Source organism: Lepidochelys kempii, chromosome 5, assembly GCF_965140265.1.
Source record: "Lepidochelys kempii isolate rLepKem1 chromosome 5, rLepKem1.hap2, whole genome shotgun sequence".
Classification (NCBI taxonomy): Eukaryota; Metazoa; Chordata; order Testudines; family Cheloniidae; genus Lepidochelys; species Lepidochelys kempii.
Window position 1 is genome coordinate 386,469 of NC_133260.1, and position 17,470 is coordinate 403,938.

Below are 17,470 nucleotides of genomic sequence, written 5' to 3' on the forward strand. Positions count from 1 at the left end.
GCGTCCTTCATGGCGTCTTGGACCGGGCCTGGGTTAGTTCCTTTGGCTCTGGATCCTCTCTTCTCTGGCGCTGGCCATCATCAGGGCCATTGGCCCCGACAGCAGTCTCTGCAGCCAAAGAGTCCTCCATGAAGGCCATGGCTGCACTCAAGGTTGGCGGCGGTTCTTCCTTGTACTGGGAGGACATTAAGGATAAGTGCAGGGTCCTGCACTTGGGACGGAAGAACCCAATGCACAGCTACAGACTAGGGACCGAATGGCTAGGCAGCAGTTCTGCAGAAAAGGACCTAGGGGTGACAGTGGACGAGAAGCTGGATATGAGTCAGCAGTGTGCCCTTGTTGCCAAGAAGGCCAATGGCATTTTGGGATGTATAAGTAGGGGCATAGCGAGCAGATCGAGGGACGTGATCGTTCCCCTCTATTCGACATTGGTGAGGCCTCATCTGGAGTACTGTGTCCAGTTTTGGGCCCCACACTACAAGAAGGATGTGGATAAATTGGAGAGAGTCCAGCGAAGGGCAACAAAAATGATTAGGGGACTGGAACACATGACTTATGAGGAGAGGCTGAGGGAGCTGGGATTGTTTAGCCTGCAGAAGAGAAGAATGAGGGGGGATTTGATAGCTGCTTTCAACTACCTGAAAGGGGGTTCCAAAGAGGATGGCTCTAGACTGTTCTCAATGGTAGCAGATGACAGAACGAGGAGTAATGGTCTCAAGTTGCAGTGGGGGAGGTTTAGATTGGATATTAGGAAAAACTTTTTCACTAAGAGGGTGGTGAAACACTGGAATGCGTTACCTAGGGAGGTGGTAGAATCTCCTTCCTTAGAGGTTTTTAAGGTCAGGCTTGACAAAGCCCTGGCTGGGATGATTTAACTGGGAATTGGTCCTGCTTTGAGCCGGGGGTTGGACTAGATGACCTTCTGGGGTCCCTTCCAACCCTGATATTCTATGATTCTATGATTCTATGACATGTATGAACTGCTCAAGGATGACTTGTTCAGTGACTTCAGCACCAGTACGCTCTTAGGGCTGTAGGCACTGCCAGCACACGTCCTTTGGCTGTTGGGCTACAACCCTCGGTCAGGCCTTGGGCGGGTAGGTCTTCTCCTGGAGTTGCTGCCAGAATGTCTCTGGTGTGATCTTGAGCGCATCGAGAATTGCAGGCTTCAGCTGACCTGAGTCTTGGGCTTCCCCTGCCAGGAGCCCCCTGTAGGCATCCTGAGCCAGGCCCATCACATAAGAGGCCAAAAGGGTGGCCCACTGCTTAAGAGGCCACTTAGCTGCTGAGGCGACCCTCTCAAAGGCATTGAGAAAGGCACTCGGTTGTCCTCAGGGCCCATTTTTGCCAAGCACACAAGCACAGTGAGGTCAGTTGGGGCCACTGCTCCCCTGGGGTTGGAGCCCCCAGGGGTTGGTATGAGTGCATCAAGCTGATGCGAGCAATGCAGTTGTCTCTAAGGGTGTTGGGCCCCTGGCTCTCAGACCAATTGCTGTTGCTGATTCTCAGCTGTTGCATTTGTTGTTGCTGCTGCTGGAGCTGCGCTGCCTGCTGTTGCTCCTCAGCAAGCCATTTGATCAATTTTTTTTACCTCCATCCTTTCCAGACTAGTGAGAGGGGGGCCGATTTAATGCTGTCCTAAGCTCATCCCCTTATCTCAGGGCATGGATGATGCCCGCATTCTCCACCAAGTGTTGTGGTCTCTCACACACAAATGGGGGAGGGAGGCCACCCTGTCTCGCTGCATCAGACAGCAGCACTTGGGCTCCTGCTGGCGGGGCAGAGCCATAAGCAGTTCACAGGTCGCAGCCTCCTTGCAGAGGCAAACAACCATTAGCAGGCTGGAGTGCTAGCTCCCTCAGGCAGCGCAGGGCAGGAAGCAATCTTTAGCCCAGTGTCTCTGGGCTAGGGCTGTCACCAATCAAGAGTCTGGGTTCTGGCCCTCTAGATGGGGCAGAGCATGAACAGTCTTTAGCTTACAGTCTCCAGGGGTGGGGAGACAGAAATCAACAGTCTATCCAGGCAGCTCTGAGCTACTGGGCGGGACAGAGCAGGGAGCAGGCTTTAGCCTAGCCTGGTTACAGCAGCCAGCAAACACAGTCTGGGCCCACAGTCTCCTAGCTGGGACAACACACAAATAATGCACAGACCTTCTGGCCCAGGGGTGAATAGGCCAGCACCCCAGGGGCCTGGGCCCACCCTACTCCACCAGGTCACAGCCCAGGGCCCAAACAGTGATGAATGGTTCCACCACTGGGTCAGTGGGAATCCTACATCGGGTTTCCTTGGACTACTTCCTACCACAGACTGGGGGGGTGTGTGTGGAGGGGGGAGTTCCAAAGTCTCAGGGTCCTCTGCCTCCTCATGGTACAATGTGGATGGCACTCCCAGCAACTCATCGCCAGGATCGGTGTTCCCCAGGGGCAAGGTGCTGCATAGCACAGGTTCAGCACTGCAGCAGAGTGGAGACATCTGCCTCCTTCCCTGGCTCCCACCCAACCAAGTTGCAGGGCCCTCCCTTTATACTTCCTGTCCTGTCCCAGTATTTCCTGCACAGGGGGTGGGGCAGTTTTGGCTCCACCCAGCAGCGGGAGTGTAGTGCTCTCTTGCTTTCAAGTCCAGAGGGAGGCCACTCTGCTGCACTACAAGGACACACCAGACCCTGCCAGTACAACAGATGCCAAACCTGCAGACATATCACCACTGCTACAATGATGAACACCAACCCAACACACCTTTCAAGATCCACTGTTCCTACACAAGCCTTTCACAACATGAGGTGTACCTTATCCAGTGCACTAAATGCCCCAATAACAACTATGTGGGTGAAACCAGACAATCACTATGTTCTTGATAAACTCTCAAGGGAAAACGAAATGGTTGAACGTGTTTCACAAAGTGATCACTCAGGCCTTAGTCTCAAAGGAAACCTGCACAATATTTTCAATAGATGAGCATGAGAGCTTAAATTCATAACTTTGCTAGCCCCTAAAAATCATGGACTGACCAAAGACACTGGATTTATGGCTTATTACACTAATCTGTAATCCACTAACACCCACCCCACACAGAACTTCCTTCTTATCTCCCCCTTTCCTTTCCCTCCAGGGTGTTAATTGGCCACTTCACCATGAATCGTTCCTTGAAATACATTACTACTTACACTAAACAATTTCTTCCACCTTATATTTAGCTGTGAGTTTCCCAGACCTGAGGAAACTCAGTGTAACTGCGAAAGCTTGTCTCTGTCACCAACAGAAGTTGGTCCAATAAAAGATACTACCTCACCCCTCTTGTCTTGCCCAGCTTTGCAATACTTGACCAAAGGTGTGGGGGAGGGTCACATGTGGTCTCTGCCAAAAGCTAAGCACTAGCTGATCGTCGTGGTTATTGCCAGACATTTCCATGGGAAGTATTCTAGGAGCTCTGTAAAATGTAGGATCTGAGGTTCCAAACAACTGGAGCTGAAGCAGGTGACCTGGGATGGTTTGATAAATGAACAGGGGGAGGGTAGCTTCCTTTTATGGACCCAGACAGCCAGTTAGCTATAAAATCCCTCTTGGTAACTGTTCTCTACTTGCTTTACCTGTAAAGAGTTAAGAAGTCTGACCGCATGCATAGGTAAAAGGAAGTGAGTGGGCATCTGGCCAAAAGAGCCAATGGAAAGGCTAGAACTTTTTAAAATTGAAACAAGGCTCCCCTTTTGTCTGTTGTTGTTCTCTGGAGGGAGGAGACACAGAGCAGGAACAGGGCTGAACTACGCTGTAGGAAGCTTTAAGCCAGGTATGAAAAACCATCAGATCATACCTAGAGACTACTTATCTGAAACCCCAGATATGTAAATAAATCAGGGAATGTCTAGGAAGACGCGATTAGGGTTATTTCTTTTATTTCTTATTGGCTTGTGGCCTCCTCTGTGCTAACCCCCAAATGCTTTTGTTTTGCTTGTAACCTTTAAGCTGGACCGCAAGAAAACCATTTTTGATGCTTAATTATTATATTTGCTCTTTTAAAATCTAGCAATAGCCTACGTTCCAGATGTATTGTCTTTCTTTTTGTTTTTAATCACATTTACCTTTTTTAAGAATGGGATTGGGTTTTGGTGTCCTAAGAGGTTTGTGCATGTTGTTTGATTAGCTGGTGGCAACAGCTGATTTCCTTTGTTTTTCTTTCTCAGCTCTTCCCCAGAGGGGAGGTGAAAGGGCTTTAGGGTACCCCACAAGGAGGAATTCCCAAGTGTGCCTTTCTGGGTTCTCAAAAGGGGGTTTCTGCACTTAGGTGGTGGCAGCATCTACCTATCCAAGGTCAGAGAGAAGCTGTAACCTTGGGAGTTTAATACAAGCCTGGAGTGGCCAGTATTAATTTTTAGAATCCTTGCGGGCCCCCACCTTCTGCACTCAAAGTGCCAGACTGGGGAATCAGCCTTGACAGGCGGGTTAGGGCTCAGCTAACGCAACCAAGAGTGAGAACACCCAGCATCTGTCGAGCTAGGCCGGTCCTGGGTTTCCATCTGACCCATACACAGGCCTGAGCAGTGACAAAACCAAAAGAACCCCAAGAAAAGACTCTGAGCAGAGGACCCTGAGATCTGCGCTGAAGTGAATGAAACACTCAGGTTAGGAAAAGAGCCCAAACCTCTGGGACTGTCCAAGTGAGGAAGCAAGGGCACAAGGCGTTAGCATTATGGAGGTGACAACTTGCCAGTATGCATCTCATGGAAAGTGGACCCAGCTCTCTGGCCTGGACAGGCACTATGTGGACTGATCCTGCACTTAGGACGGAAGAACCCAATGCACAGCTACAGACTAGGGACCGAATGGCTAGGCAGCAGTTCTGCGGAAAAGGACCTAGGGGTGACAGTGGACGAGAAGCTGGATATGAGTCAGCAGTGTGCCCTTGTTGCCAAGAAGGCCAATGGCATTTTGGGACGTATAAGTAGGGGCATAGCGAGCAGATCGAGGGACGTGATCGTTCCCCTCTATTCGACATTGGTGAGGCCTCATCTGGAGTACTGTGTCCAGTTTTGGGCCCCACACTTCAAGAAGGATGTGGATAAATTGGAGAGAGTCCAGCGAAGGGCAACAAAAATTATTAGGGGTCTGGAACACATGACTTATGAGGAGAGGCTGAGGGAGCTGGGATTGTTTAGCCTGCAGAAGAGAAGAATGAGGGGGGATTTGATAGCTGCTTTCAACTACCTGAAAGGGGGTTCCAAAGAGGATGGCTCTAGACTGTTCTCAATGGTAGCAGATGACAGAATGAGGAGTAATGGTCTCAAGTTGCAGTGGGGGAGGTTTAGATTGGATATTAGGAAAAACTTTTTCACTAAGAGGGTGGTGAAACACTGGAATGCGTTACCTAGGGAGGTGGTAGAATCTCCTTCCTTAGAGGTTTTTAAGGTCAGACTTGACAAAGCCCTGGCTGGGATGATTTAACTGGGAATTGGTCCTGCTTCGAGCAGGGGGTTGGACTAGATGACCTTCTGGGGTCCCTTCCAACCCTGATATTCTATGATTCTATGATTGGGGGGTTAGAAATACTTAAATAGACAGGACAGGCACTTGTTAATAAGTAAAGGCCACAGACTGGGTTTTATTGCTTTTCTTTTACCTGTAACCTTATGTTTCCAAAGCCTTTTACTTACTTTTATTTGAATCTTTATCTCAAGCTCCATTAAATAAACTTCAAATTTGTTTTACTAGAGCCACGCCCCAGAGCTCTGTGCTAAGGCATGTGTCGAACTGGGTGAAGCCTGTGACCTGGGCTGCCCTGCTTCCACAGAGGCAGTGGATCGGTGGACATTGCAGGTGTCCAGAAGACAAGGAAGTGAGTATGTGACTGTAACAAGGTGGGCTGGGTAAATTGCTAGCTTGCAGCAGGAAAGAGTGGGGCTTGCAGTATCCCAGAGTAGATCACCTGTATTGCCTGCAGCCGGTAGCTTTGGGAGAACTTCCCCTGGTGGACACAGACAAGATGCCCTCACACCATAAGCAGGTGGTAGCAAGTCACCCTGGACACCTTCATTAACCCTGAAAAGTGTCACACTGGCTCCAGCTCCCTGCACAGAATGATCGTGAAAGCACAGACCTGCAGAATTCTGGGAGCCTCTCAGCAAATCCAGACTCAGAGACTGTGCACTGGGGGTGGGCTGGGGAGGCACAAAGCACAACAAGCAAGGAGCGACAGGGCAGCCAAGGGGACAGAGAGATTCTAGCTCAATGTCCCAGATGTGACGGAACAAGATAAATTTATTTCCTCAAACTACCAGGAATCCGAAGTGATGTCTCTTCAGAGTGAGAAGGAAAAACTCCCTGCCTTTGGGAGATGGAGAGAGATGGCTCCGTGCTATGGAGGTGCCTGCTCTAGAGCAGGGACAGGCAGCAATGACAAATTGACGCAGGAGATCAAACCCCAAAGACAGGAAAGCCCTGATGTGGACAAGTCCCCCCCTCCCCTCAGCAACAGAGACTGGAGGGGGCTGGCTCCTATACTTTGGCAAGATCTGTCTACCCAGTCAGGCCAAGGGCCCCACTGAAATGAGCTGGGGAGGGGGGCGCAGAGGCTCCCAGCTGTGGGCAGCTTCTCCCCACCCCTGACCCCCCTTGGCTAAGGACCAGACACATCTGTCTATCTTGTTAAACTTGCTTTAATATTTGGACATGAAGACAGGACAGAGCCGATCTGGCTGTGCACAGACAAGATGCCCCAGGGCCAGGGTATGGGCCGCAGGGTTTCCCTTCTCATGGATGTGTGGCTTTGGCCATGACGCAGTTCACTTGGTGCCTCCAGAGGGTGCCAATGGGGTTCAGGTGCAGGGGCAGGTGGATAGAGTGGGGCTCTTCAAGCGGCTCAGAGGTTGTTCAGCTCCAGCAGGGTCTGGTCTAGAACTTGGTGAATGCCAACGTTCTCCTCTTTGGCACTGGCCAGATTCTCTGTAAACACAAAGGACATCCAGACACACATCCAGACAGACAAACGCAGATGCCAGCCACACGTGATCAGCCACACGGATGGACAGAAAAACGGACACAAATCACACACAGACAGACACGCAAGGAGACAGGCCCACCCATGCACAGAGACAGACCAACCGAGCCACCCGCCCAGACAGACCAAGCCAAGACACACAGACAGACACGCAAGGAGACAGACCCATCCATACACAGGGACAGACAGACCAAGCCAAGACATACACACGGAGACAGACCCACCCATGCACAGGGACAAACAGACCGAGCCAGACAGGATCAAACCCAGACACAAATGGACATTTCAGTGTCGCTGGGGAACAGCATTTCCACACAGCACCATAACGTACCCCAGCTCCAAGCCAAGGCCTTACCAGGGACACGGCCCGACCTCACAGAGCAGCAATAGCTCAGAGGCCAGGTAGGGTGCTTAGACCAATCAGATCCTGGCAGCCTAACTTCACACCCACGGCTTCTGCCTGTGCTCCCTGCAGGGTGCTACTGCACATGGGGCTGTCAGATGGCACAGCCTCATTTCCACAGCCATGTGCTTCCAGCAGAGCCAGGTCCATCCCCAGAGAGTCCTGCCCACGGACCGATGAAAGGTGCATAGCACTGCCCAGCTGCTCCGTGATTCAGCTGGGAGCGGTGATCCATGGAGCAGTGGCAAGGCAGCAGCTCAGGAGGAGAGAGGACAGCACAGAGGGAAGAGAGACCAGCACTAACGAAACTGCAGGAGCCAGTTCTTCCAGCCCTCGTGTACAGAACATGCTACAGGGGAACCTGCCCACAGCCAGCGCTTCTGCGCTGTCCCCTACATCACTTCCGCTGGAATGAGACTCGCCATGACACCCTCAGCTGGGAGCTCACCCTTCCAGAGCCTCTGTCCTGCTGCCTACCGGAGCCTTTGCTGGGACAGGCGTTTCCATGAGGTCCACCTGCAGCCAAAGCCGCTGCCCTGCTGCCTAGAGCACCTGCTGGGAGAGGCTGGGGCCGGAGTAGCTGGACTCCCGCCCTGTTCCTTACAGTTCCTGGAGCTGGAGAAGCTGGATTTAACTGGGAATTGGTCCTGCTTCGAGCAGGGGGTTGGACTAGATGACCTTCTGGGGTCCCTTCCAACCCTGATATTCTATGATTTTATGACCTGCAAGAGCAGTATCCAGACAGCCTTTGCCTGCAGCAGTTGAGTGGTTTAGGAAGAGTGGTTTCCTGGTAGAGCCGGTGGGGGGCTGGCTGTCCCCTTGCCTTGGGGAGCACTACAATGTAGGGAGGGAGTAGGCAGGGTTCAGGTGGCTCAGCCCATCACATGGGCACTCCCTCCCCAGCCTGGGCAGCTGGCGCTGGCTCAGCAGTGCCCCTGTGGGGAAGGTGGGGGCTCTGGGTCGTGATGGCAGCAGGCTCCCCCCTGGGCAAAATCAACCAGCTCAGGAGGCAGGAGTCTCCAGCTGTTCAGAGCAGGCTGGTCACTCTGAACTGTAAGGCCAGGGGGTGAGGGTCCATGTGCCAAGTACCCAGCAGCAGGGTGAGGGCAGGGACTCCCCAGGCCCAGCTGGCCTGGTGGAACCTGTTACCAGGACTCAGAGCTGCAGGGAATGTCCTGGGCAATGGAGGGGGCGGGCGATGGGGCTGGAACACCCCAGGAGACACAGGCTACATGACATAAGCAGGGCATGGGCTGAGGCTGGCTCAGTTGTTAAGTTCGTTAAGGATGACTCGCAGTTCGTTAGTGAGAATACGGTTTTTCTCCGCCTCCTGCTGGGAGCGCGCTATAGAAAACAGACGTCAGCGGCAGCAGAGGGAGAGAGAGAGAGAAAGGAGAGAGTTAGTGCAAAGAGAAAGTCAGGTCAGCACAGAGACGCTATCAGCGTAGCTGAACCCCGGGGGCGTATGTCCCGAAGCCCATCTGCCCAGTGCAGGAAAGAGAAATGAACTCAGGTCTACAGGCAGAAGGGGAGCAGGCTCTGGTCTGGCTAGGGGATGGTGCAGCAAGGAGGCCATTCGAGAAGGAAAGAGGACATGTTTCCAGGAGCTGGGGAGATTTGTAGCACAAACTGGGGTGAGTTCTGACCCAGAAACATAAGGCTCTTTGAAGGGGAAAATCAATCAACCTCCAGGAAGGAAAGTGCTGCCCTACTCAGCTACACACGAAGCCAGGTCAGGGCTGTGAAAAGGTGTGTGCGCTGGGGCAAGTCCAGGCAATGAAAGAGAGACAGGGTCAGATCTCAATGGTAGCAGATGACAGAACGAGGAGTAATGGTCTCAAGTTGCAGTGGGGGAGGTTTAGATTGGATATTAGGGAAAACTTTTTCACTAAGAGGGTGGTGAAACACTGGAATGCGTTACCTAGGGAGGTGGTAGAATCTCCTTCCTTAGAGGTTTTTAAGGTCAGGCTTGACAAAGCCCTGGCTGGGATGATTTAACTGGGAATTGGTCCTGCTTTGAGCAGGGGGTTGGACTAGATGACCTTCTGGGGTCCCTTCCAACCCTGATATTCTATGATTCTATGATCTAGCTCAGTTCAGGCTGGGACCCGAGAACCAAGGACCAGGAGAACCTTCCTCTCAAATGGAGCTAGCTGTGCGTTCGTCCCTCTCCCTCCCCCGATGCACCGGCAGGGCTGAGCTCAAGGACTTCCCACAGGGTCTGTCCAGGTTCTTATGCTCAGCCCTTCCCCGCAGAGTCAGAGCACCTGTGGCTATCTGTGTTGTAGAGCACACCTGGCAGGAGAACCCCCCATAAAGGGCCATGTACAGGCATGAAAATGAGACATGGCTAGAAAATGAGTGTGAAGGTGAAAAACCAAAGCAGCATGAAGAAAACAAAGGCGAAACCAAGGAGAGAAAATGCTTTATTGAGACCAACGCATCGACCCAGAAGGACAGAAAAGAAAGTAAGTCATGAAATGTGAACTCAAGAGTAACGTGTGAAGGACAGGAAGAATGCAGAGCAGGGACTGGGAAGCAGTAAGGGCTGCCAAGCCTCCCACGTGTTTTCCTTCCACCCCATGGGAGTGACCCTCTCCTCTCCTCCTGCCTTCAGCTTTGGAGAAGCTGCTTCCAGCTGGGGGGAATCCCCTTCAGGGGGGTGTCAATGGGGAGCGGAGCCCAGGCAGATTTGGTCAGAGGACGTGGAGCCCACGCTGTCCCTCCCAATCCCAGCACTAGCTACTCCCTTCTTGTTCCCAGCAGCTGGGCTAAACGTGCCCGTCTCTTGGGACCCGACATAAGTAAAGCTCCCTTTGCACCAGGGCACGCCCCTCCGTCTCCTCCCCCTGGCCCCACAGCTGCCATCTTCCCCGGGCGTGTTAGAACTTGGCAGCCCTTTGACACAAAGCATGCCCCATGGAGCAGGAGAGGCAGAAGGGAGCCAGAAGGCTGGTACCCTGGGGAACCCTGGCTGCTTCTCCTGGGCTGCAACAGGAGCTTTTCTCTAGTTTACCGTCTGCACCAACTGCTCTTGAGGAAAGAGAGAAATCCAAATCTGCAGCCGTCCCCCAGCCCATGCCCATGGAGCGAGGATCAGCCCAGGCCAGCAGACAGAGACCCAGCATGTGGGGTGAGATGGGACCATGCACCTTCCATCCTCAGACCCCACCCCCAGGCAAGAGGTCAGCCCACTGTGTAACTGGACACTTCGCTGCAGCTCGGCAGATCAGGCTAGCTGGCCACACGCAGCACCGGAGCAAGGCTTATGCATGGCACATTGCAGATGGGCTGATCCCGGACCAGGGATGCTCCCCAGTCTGGGTTATGGGCTGGTCCCTGCTCAGGGACCCTCCTCTTCTGCAGCTTTCACTGAGCAAACTACAGCCACCCAGCAGCACTGGAGCTTGCGGGGACAAAGAGGGGAATGGACAGACTGACAGAGGTGGTGGGGAGCAGAGACCAAGGGATAGATGGAGGCAGGCAGGCAGGGGCAGCCATGGCGACTGAGGTCACAAGCAGGCAGGGTGGGAGGGGGTGGGCAGACAGCATGAGTGGAGTGCCATGGTGTTGGGACCGCTCAGGGGCTCAGAGGGAGGTGATGTCGTTAAGTGCATTGTCCAGCTCCTCACTGATTGCCTTATACTTCATCTTCTGAGCATACACTTCGTCTGCAGGCAGGAGGGTGTGCAGGGGGCGGCCCGTGGCAGAGCAGGGCAGTGGCGGGGAGGGAGAAAGAGAGAGTGAATGTGAGAGAGAGAGAGAGAGAGAGAGAGAGAGAGAGACCTTGCTGCCATGGGAGGGTGCCGGGTAGGGTTCACACAGGTGCATGGGCCTCTGATAGGCCAGACTGGTTCTTCCCACCCCTGCCCTTACCTCATTGCTCCAGGGTTTCACTTGCCCCTTCTCACCAAGGGACTCTCCTGGTCCGGCCTGAGCTCCCTGGCCACTCTTCCTTCCCTCCCTGGCTATCATGCTCCTGGCCAGCCCCTTGTCCTGGGACGCTTCCTGGCCCATGCCCATCACACAGTGATCCTGCCTCCCCTCCCCTCAGACTGGGATTCCCACCTGGGGGACAGCTCGTTCTGTGAGACCCACCCAGGCTCCCTGTCCCTCCCTCCTCTCCAGATCCCAGCATTCAGCCACAGCCCCACGGCCGGAGGTTTCGGCTGAGCAGACCCTGAGGCACGTCCTGGGCCTCCTAGGCTGGCTGTGCTCTGTGGGGAGGGGGGCAAAGGGCAGGCGGGGTCTCTACCTTCTAAGTCATCAATGGTTTTCTCCAGCTTGGCCACGGATCGCTCAGCAAACTCCGCTCGGGTTTCAGCCTAGGGTCAGGAAACGGGGCGTTAGCTATGGTACCGACTGTCTGATGGAGAACCGGGCAGAAGGTAGCATCTTCAGGGCCAGAACTCTCCACAGGCAAAGGAGGGCCAGATGCTACCCTGCTTGGCCCCATGGAGGCCCCCTTACTGGAGCTGGGACATGGCGAGCTGCCGAACCTCCTGTTGGACTCACTCCCCCAGCATTTCTGCAAGGCTCGGCTGGCCTGCTTTCTTGTATCTGAAGTTGCAGCAGATCTAGCCTACCTGTCAGCTGCTTTGCAGTGACTCCAGCCCTGCAACAAGGGGCCCAGGCCATGGCTGGAGGAGCAGCAGCATTCAGAGCCATGTATCTGTCCAAAGCAGAATCTGCCTTTGTACTGCTAATTTCAGCTCCGCTCCAGGAATGACTGTCTCTCCCCCACCCCCAGCACCCCGGGGCCCCTTAAGTGCATCAGAACCACATAGCTGGGCAGGGGAAGGGCAGTGGGGACTGCTCAGGTTTTGGGGTAGGGTGTTAGGGGAAGCTGGCCGTCTGCACAGTCCGGGAATCCTGCCCAGGCGGGTGGTGGCTTTAGCCACTCAGGGGAGCAGGGCAGTAGACTCAGAGTGGGTCAAGGATGACCCCAGGGATTGTGCCCACAGAACAGGTGCCGACTCTCCAGTGTGCCGGGGAGGGTGCTCGACCCCCAGCTCTGCCTCATGCCCTGCCCCCACTCCACCTCCCCCAACGCCCCACCTCCGCCTCACCTCCTACTGCACCCTGCTCCACCCCCACCTCTTCCCGCCCAGTTCCGCCCCCTCCCCGAGCACGCCACAGCCTCGCTTCTCCCCCCGACCCGCAGTGCACTGAAACAGCTGTTTGCGGCGGGAGGGTGGGGGAGGCGCTGATCCGTGGGGCCTGCCAGTGAGGGGAGAGTTGATGGGGGGCTGCTGGTTGGTGCTCAGGACCCATCATTCCCCCCCGGGTGCTCCAGTCCCAGAGCACCCACGGAGTCGGCACCTGTGACCCACAGCCAGTCCCACTCTGATGGGTGGCAGCAAACCCGTGCACCCTGTGGAGGATGGGGCGATTACACCAGGCCCTGCCCTCCTGTCAGGGTCCCTGATTCTGGGCATCTCTCACCTCCTTCAGTTTGTCTGTCAGCAGCTTGATCTCCTCCTCGTACTTATCTTCCTTGGTGGAGTACTGTGAAGAAAGACAAGCCTGAGTCGCTTCCCAGTCCCTGTAGCACCCGCTGGGTCCCTCTCATAGCGACAGGCTGGCAGGCCCACCCCTAGGTGCCCCACCATTGCCCAGATCCCAGGGCATCTCCCAGGAGAGCAGCACTCTGCTCTGCTCACTTCTCGGGCCCTGCTCCTCGCCAGCCGCAGGGCCAGGTGCTGCGCTCCTCCGGTTCCTACCTTATCGGCCTGGGCCTCCAGGGACTTCAAGTTGTTGGTGACAATTTTCAGCTCTTCCTCTAGGTCCCCACATTTACTATTCCCAGCAGGCCAGGGCGCGCGGAAGAGAGAAGGGTGCAGGGTGGTGGGAGGAATGAAGGAAAGGAGAGAGAGAAAAAGCTCAGGAGAGAGAAACAGCAGTTCAGATGGAGAGGAAGCAACAGCCAGCCTGGCCCGTGGCCCATGACCTCAGGCAAGCCACCATCCCTGCTGACCTACCCCGGTGACAGCTCCTAGGAGAGTCCGGCTGGGACGCAAGAGGCAGGCTCAGACCCCCAGACTGCGCCCAGGCAGCGAAGGAGTAGAGTGAATCACCTGCCTGAGCAGGCTCGGCAGGTAACTGGACCTAAATAAGGGCCAAAAGTCCAGAGCAGAGATGCCAGAGTGAGAGGGCCACCCAGCCCAATTTGCCTCTGCCAGCTCAGCCCCACCTGGGGCCCTCACAGGACCGCGAGAACTCCTCCTGCAAGCAGCACAGTGGGAAGTAATTGGGACAGAGACTCTTGCGGTGCTGAGACAGATGTAGACAGGGAGTGGGAGAGGTCTCACTCCCCACCAGGGCCTGCCTCGCACCTGCAGGGCCCCAGCCCCGGCCAACGCTCAGCTCACCCTGTGGCACAAGGAGTGGCCCTGTGACGCAGGCAGCCAGGGAGAGGTGTGGGTCGAACCAGGCAGCAGCCAGACCAAGGGCTGCCCAGCTCGCCTCCAACCCCAGCCCCTCAGTGCATCGAGCCCCATCTGTCTCAGCCCCAGAACTAGGACCAGACCCAAAGCCGCACAGGATGGCGAGGGAAGAAGGAGAGGGCTCAGAGTCATCTCACAGGAACGATGGAAAGGAGACAGCACGTCCAGAGGGTCAGAGAGGCGGAGAGGGACAGAGAGGAAGCTGCGAGACTCCCCAGTTCCCTGCCCCAGTACCTCTTCCTCTGAGGCCATCAGGGATTTGAGGGTTTGGTCCATGGTGCGCAGCTCCTCTTCCAGCTGTCTCACTCGGCTGGGGGGGTGAGAGGGGGCATCCCAGGGGGAGCGTTCAGCCATGGGAAACCGAGCAGAGAACAAGATCAACCATTCCCAATCCTTGCACCCCCACCCACCTGGCCGGGCCCCGTAGGGACAGGGGACAGCGACAGGGCAGGAGCCAGCTGCCATTCAGCCTGATCAGAGACAGAGAGCCAGGGGCCCCCCTAGGATTGGGCCACCTGCTCCGTCAGCCCCATAAAAACCTCACCGCTGCACCTGGATGCTGTGCCTCTAACGGGGTCAGTGTCGCCCCCTGCTGGAGAACCAAGGGAAGGGACTCACCCCAGCCATGGGCTCTGGCTGCCCGCTGAGTGCCCTACGCGGCTTAGTTCCCCGAGGGCTGCATCCCAGCTCAGCCTCATCTGGGGGGGCGGGGGGAGAAGCAGAAAGTAGGGGCCCGAGAAACCCCATCCCCATGCCCTCCCCCAGTTGCCCGGAGGGTAGAGACAGTACTCACCTTTCTGCAACCTCCGCCCTTTCTTCCGAGCGCTCCAGCTCCCCCTCAATGATCACCAGCTTACGGGCAACCTGGCAGGCCCGGCAGAGGAGAGACTGTCAGCCTGGCGCAGGCCCCGCCTGCGGGAACACAGCTCGGCAGCAGCCCCCTGCACTGCAGTGGTGGCTGCAGATAGAGGCCTCGGGATGGGGGGGCACCCCCCAGGGTGGCAGTGGCAGCCGGAAGAGGAGATGCCCCCCCAGAGACAGTGGGAGCAGGCAGAGAGTGGGCAGGGGCCGCAGCAGCAGGACCCACTTGCTCGTGCTCCATTCTCCTGGGACCTCTCCTACGAACGGGGGTGTTGCCAGGAGCTGCCAGCCCCCAGAGGCATGCACCCCCCCCCCCAAGGCAGTGCTCCAACACACTAGGCCATCCTCGGTGTGAGCCAGCCGGAGCCGTGGGTGCTCCTGGGGGTGTCAGCAGGAGCCCCAGGAACGATGGTCATTGGGAAGGGCTGGTTCTCACCTCCTCGTATTTGCGGTCGGCCTCCTCAGCTATGTGCTTGGCCTCTTTCAGCTGCATCTCCTGGAGCTCCATTTTCTCCTCATCCTTCATGGCCCGGTTCTCGATGACTTTCATGCCTCTGAAGAAAATCCAAACCACAGTGTTACGGCTGAGATCTAGACTTCCCCGAAATTGAGGCATGATCTAGAGCACCCAACTTGCCTCACAGCAAGCTAGAACACCCCGGCTCTGCCCCACGCCAGAGTGCCCCACACCTGCTGCAATCTGGCACATGCGCCCTCTCTTTTTGCAGCCCTGCGCACCCCACCCCTCCCAGTGAATTAAATCATTCCCATGTTCCAGATCATCTTCCAGTCTTGGGAATTAGCCTCACACTTATCCCAGTGCCCATCCTGCCACATCCTTCACCCCTCTCAGATCATTGCCACATGGAGTCAGATACTCCTAGCATTGAGCTAGCAGCCCCCTTCAGCCCCATCCTAGCTCACACACCGAGCTAGTTCTGCACCCTCTGTGTTAGGTATCTGTCCTGCCACCCATCACCACAGCATCTGAGTGCCTCCTTCAGAGTCAGTAGTAAGAGCGAAACCACTAGTGGGCATGGGCCCCTCTGGGACAGTGCAGATGACAAAGCCCAGCCCAAAGCCTGGGAGAGCTGGGAACAGAGCATTCTCCATCAAGGGGAGCCAGCTGCAGAAAAACCTCCCAGTGGAGATCAGGCAAATTCAGTCTGACCATCTTCAGGACACCCTTACACCCTCCTCTCCCCCACTAGTGATACTCACCGCCCTGACACCCCATCTGCCCAAATAGCCCCCACATAGTACACAAAAGCCTACAGCAAAGGATCAAATCATCCAAACGGGCTGGGAGCCCATGGAGGGACAGGAGCAGGGGCCCCCTGTGCAGACAGCCAGCAGTAGCCCTCAGCTGTGAGCCTCTGAGCCAGGTCGACAAGCTCGGGCTCATGGGGCCCCTGCTACACTCTCAAGTTGCAGCTCGGGCTCTAGTGTGGGCTCGAAGCCCAGCCCCACCCTAGGTTTCAGAGTCCGAGCTCCAGCCGAGCCATGTCGACCGGCTAGTGTTAGCAGGTAACGCAGGCCCTGCCAGCTCAGTCTGTCGACTTGGATCAGCAGCTCACTGGTGTGGGCAATGCAGACCGGTGCCTGGACCATGGAGAAGGCAGGCAGCCAAGGGAGCTACAGTGACCCAGCCTTGAGTGATGGACACAAGGGTCATCGGGTCCAGGCCCTCGGCCAGGGGGAAGGGACAGAGAGTCCTAGTGAACTGGAGATGAAATAAGGCATTTTTAGACAGCTACTCCCTGGTCCCCCAAAACTTAACAAGGAGTCAAACAGGACCCCAAGGCTTTGCACAACTCTGGTGAATGGAAGGTGGGGACAAAATCTTTCCAACAGCATCACTTTGGTTTTGTCTGGGGTCTCCAGCTGCAAGCCAACTGCCCTCCATTCAAGAGCCGATCTCTGGGACGTACTGTGAGTGACATCTTAGTCGTGGTGGTGGCTGCATCGGTGGTGAACTAGTAGATAGTTGAGTGTCGTTAGCAACTGAACCCTGGTGTCTTCCTCTGTCTCCCAGTGGAGTCACGTAGACATTGAGGAGAGGCCTCATGGATCAGGTCCTCAAGGAATCAATTCTGACGCACTTAGAGGAAAGTGATCAGGAACAGTCAGCATGGATTCACCAAGGGCAAGTCATGCCTGACTAATCTAATTGCCTTCTATGAGGAGATAACCGGCTCTGTGGATGAGGGGAAAGCAGTGGACGTGTTGTTCCTTGACTTTAGCAAAGCTTTTGACACAGTCTCCCACAGTATTCTTGCCAGCAAGTTAAAGTGTGGGCTGGATGAATGGACTATAAGGTGGATAGAAAGCTGGCTAGATTGTCGGGCTCAACGGGTAGTGATCAATGGCTCCATGTCTAGTTGGCAGCCGGTATCAAGTGGAGTGCCCCAGGGGTCGGTCCTGGGGCCGGTTTTGTTCAATATCTTCATTAATGATCTGGAGGATGGTGTGGATTGCACCCTCAGCAAGTTTGCAGATGACACTAAACTGGGAGAAGAGGTAGATATGCTGGAGGGTAGGGATAGGATACAAAGGGCCCTAGACAAATTAGAGGATTGGGCCAAAAGAAATCTGATGAGGTTCAACAAGGACAAGAGCAGAGTCCTGCACTTAGGATGGAAGAATCCCATGCACTGCTACAGACTAGGGACCAAATGGCTAGGCAGCAGTTCCGCAGTAAAGGACCTAGGGGTTACAGTGGACGAGAAGCTGGATAGGAGTCATCAGTGTGCCCTTGTTGCCAAGAAAGCCA

The 17,470-nt window shown here is 55.3% G+C and overlaps 1 protein-coding gene across 13 annotated transcripts in view; it reads right to left on the bottom strand.

The window, feature by feature from the left end:
• TPM2 (tropomyosin 2) overlaps positions 1 to 17,470 on the bottom strand; it is a 57,538-nt gene that overhangs the window by 20,462 nt on the left and 19,606 nt on the right. For 2 of the 13 annotated variants that reach the window (XM_073343236.1, XM_073343244.1), the window contains 6 exons: positions 15,134 to 15,251; positions 14,630 to 14,700; positions 13,114 to 13,189; positions 12,836 to 12,898; positions 11,646 to 11,715; positions 6,631 to 6,932 (listed from right to left, as the gene is read on the bottom strand). In XM_073343236.1, the coding sequence (XP_073199337.1) occupies positions 6,850 to 6,932; positions 11,646 to 11,715; positions 12,836 to 12,898; positions 13,114 to 13,189; positions 14,630 to 14,700; positions 15,134 to 15,251 (481 nt within the window). In that variant the 3' untranslated portion in view covers positions 6,631 to 6,849. The other 11 variants (XM_073343234.1, XM_073343242.1, XM_073343239.1 and 8 more) reach the window with 6 other exon arrangements.